At 43.7% G+C, this 3,192-nt stretch overlaps 1 protein-coding gene across 1 annotated transcript; it reads left to right on the top strand.

The window, feature by feature from the left end:
- Positions 1-2,494: 2,494 nt before the first annotated feature.
- Positions 2,495-2,977, top strand: TWIST2 (twist family bHLH transcription factor 2). Its single transcript, XM_066640296.1, has one exon. It carries the CDS (start codon positions 2,495-2,497, stop codon positions 2,975-2,977), a length of 483 nt encoding a protein of 160 aa, XP_066496393.1.
- Positions 2,978-3,192: the final 215 nt, after the last annotated feature.

Here is a 3,192-nt window from a genome sequence, read left to right as displayed (position 1 = left end):
GGACTTACTTCAGAGTAGACATGCATAGGCTTGAGCTCACAGGCTGCAATCCTACCCACACTTTCCTGAGAGTAAGCTTCATTGACCACAATAGGACTTACTTCAGAGTAGATTCACTTGATGGAACAGGACTAGCTCCCACTTATTTAATTATTTCTTTTCTTTTAATTTAATTATTTATAATTATTTATTTTAATTTGCTTGATGATGTCACTTCTGGCCATGACATCACTTCCAATGGGATCTGGCCAGATTGTCATTCTAAAAAGTGGGTCCCAGTGCTAAAAGTTTGAGAACTGCTGCAATAAGGTGTTAGTAAGTTGACAGGGGTGTGTGTGTGTGTGTGAGAGAGAGAGAGAGAGAGAGAGAGAGAGAGAGAGTGACTCTACAAGTTTTCAAAATAACTAAAATCAGAGTTTGGAGGAATAATACCATCATGTTATATATCAATCAATGTGTTATTTCATGCAGAATGCAATGAAACAAACCGCATTGAAATATCTGTGTTCTAACAAAAGGTAAAGCTAAAAACCAGTGGGGGTGGGGCAATGGTACATCACCACGTCCACCACCTGGGGCGTTGTTGGGGGCCCACTGCATGGGGTGACACGCAGGCCTCCCATACCGTGTGACGCGAATCCTAGTGACACCACTGCGTGACTGGAAGTGACATCCCCAAGCTGGAAAATTTTTAACAATTCTAGGCTGTAATTCTACCCACATTTACCCAGGAGTAAGTCCCATTTATTATAATTGTTAAAAGATATACATAGTAACTTGTTAAAAGGTCTATAACATTTCCCCACATGCAATCACATATGATGATAGCATCAAATCTAATATATTAAAAGTAAAATATTTAAAACTCACCAGAAATTGGCTCATGACCCACCTATTGGGTCCCAACCCACAGTTTGAGAAACACTGCTCTAGACCAGTGGTTCTCAAACTGGTGGGTCACAACCCACCAGTTCATGCAACACTAAAGGGATGGGGGAAGGGGAAGGGATGCAAAACGGAAGTGCTTTGGTCCCGCTTCTATTGCAGGTTCCAAGCCTTGGGGAGCCCTGCGGAGGGCTGCGCAGGGCTCCCCGCACCTCTTGCAGTCTGATGCAGCCCTACACCATGCCAAGTAAGTCACAAGCACCCCCCCTCGCTCCCCTAGTGGTGTGACCCTGGGGATTGTGTCGTTGCCCTAGCCCCTCTCCCGCAAGAACTTACTGAGGGAGTAAAGCTCCCTCAAAGTTTGAGAAACCCTGCTCTAGACAATGAAAATGTTCAATGTCCATCAACATCGTGTGATTTCCAATGTACACCCAAAGCTCTCCCAGTGGTAGGCTGCAATCGTGATGGATACGTATGCATCAGAATTCAGTGTACATCATTCCAGACAGTTTAACCCAGGTAGGTCAACCTCCAGCTAACTTCACTAGCAATAACCTTCCTACATGTCTGCATATGAGAACTATACTAAATGTAAATATAATACATTCTGCAGATTGAACAACAAATGCATAATACCTTTAATTTATTATTTGACTCATTAAGTGAAACTTATGTTAACTGTATTTACTACAAATTAAAGTAGAAGAGAATGCACTGGAATTTAAACTTGGAAGAAACAAAAAGATGGATTAGCTCCAACTGCTTCTTCTACTTGGCTTACAGAACATGGGTGTTCCTGTTATCATACTGAGAAAAAAAGTTATTTGGGCGCCTGACAAGGAGAGGTGAAATCCCTGTTTTGCACTCCACAGAAGAGTTTTTTCCCCCCCTTTCCAAATGAAAATAATTACACCAGATAAAATGTCAGCCGCTTCTCTGTGGCCTTCAAAATATCAGGGGGGGACATCTTCTTTGGGTCCTTTCCATAGCCCAATAAACATAGCCTGGGGCTTTAACCTTAAACGTATTCCACAGTTTGAAGCGGCAGCCTGACATTCTCCTTTACAATTAGCTAAATCTGACATCCTTTGCTGGTTTCCAGACATCCCAATGCAGACCCCTTCTGGTGTTGTCTTTAATCTGGAGAACCTGACATAGCCACAAATACATGAGTACTGAGTTGGGGAAAAGTTGCCATTGCATCTCATAGAAGGTGCATGTCCAGGATTTTTCGTTGTGTAACATAAAACTTTAAAAGTTTAGCTGGGGGAAATGCTTTCCTCCCACTGGCGTGCTCCTCCAATCAGAAAGCAGCCCTGCATCACCCTTATTTCTGACCACTGTTTAGCAACTGAGCTCAGCTAAAGTTTCAAAAAAAGTTAGAATAACTTCCTCTCTCCAAGACCTCAATTTTTGCACAACTCTGTCCTTGAAATAAGATCTCTTCAAGAGACCTGGAAAACGTTTGCTCAGCAAAACCCTTCTGTTTTTCCAAAGGCTGTCTCAGGAATTTAAAGCACCCTTTTAAAACACACACACACACACACACACATACACACACCACATAAGGAGGGGGGAAATACTTTTCCCTCCCCTCCTTACAGAAAGAATGGAAGAAAGTTCCAGTTCTCCTGTTTCTCCTGTGGATAGCTTGGGGACCAGTGAAGAGGAGGTGGAGAGGCAGCCAAAGCGATTTGGGAGGAAGCGAAGATGTAGTAAAAAATCGAGTGAAGATGGAAGTCCAAACCCAGGCAAGAGGGGAAAGAAGTCCAGCCCAAGCATCCAGTCCTATGAGGAGCTCCAAAGCCAACGGATCCTTGCGAACATTCGAGAGAGGCAGAGGACTCAATCCCTCAACGAAGCCTTTGCAGCTTTAAGGAAAATCATCCCTACACTACCTTCTGACAAGCTCAGCAAAATCCAGACTCTCAAGCTGGCTACCAGGTACATAGACTTCCTCTACCAAGTACTTCAGAGTGATGAGATGGACAACAAGATGACCAGCTGCAGCTATGTGGCTCATGAGAGGCTCAGTTATGCCTTTTCTGTGTGGAGGATGGAAGGAGCCTGGTCAGTGTCTGCCTCACACTAGCCATCAGGGTTAAAACCAACACCACTGCCAAAGGGGTAGGTAGCTCATTCTTTTTACTTGGGGTGAAGCTGACTGACTTGTGCTGTACTCTGTGCAACTCCATGTTAAAGGCACTGGAGATGACGAGCAATTCATGTGGCAAATATCAACATGTGATATTGAATAGAGATGTGGGGTCAGAATCACAGTTCCACGATTTAAATGTAGAGTATACA

The sequence above is a fragment of the Tiliqua scincoides genome, chromosome 1 (assembly GCF_035046505.1).
Source record: "Tiliqua scincoides isolate rTilSci1 chromosome 1, rTilSci1.hap2, whole genome shotgun sequence".
Taxonomy (NCBI): Eukaryota; Metazoa; Chordata; class Lepidosauria; order Squamata; family Scincidae; genus Tiliqua; species Tiliqua scincoides.
This window is presented reverse-complemented; position numbering and strand designations above follow the sequence as displayed.

Excerpts from the sequence above, each read along its gene's own strand:
- TWIST2 (XM_066640296.1), top strand. The coding sequence starts at position 2,495 with ATGGAAGAAAGTTCCAGTTCTCCTGTTTCTCCTGTGGATAGCTTGGGG.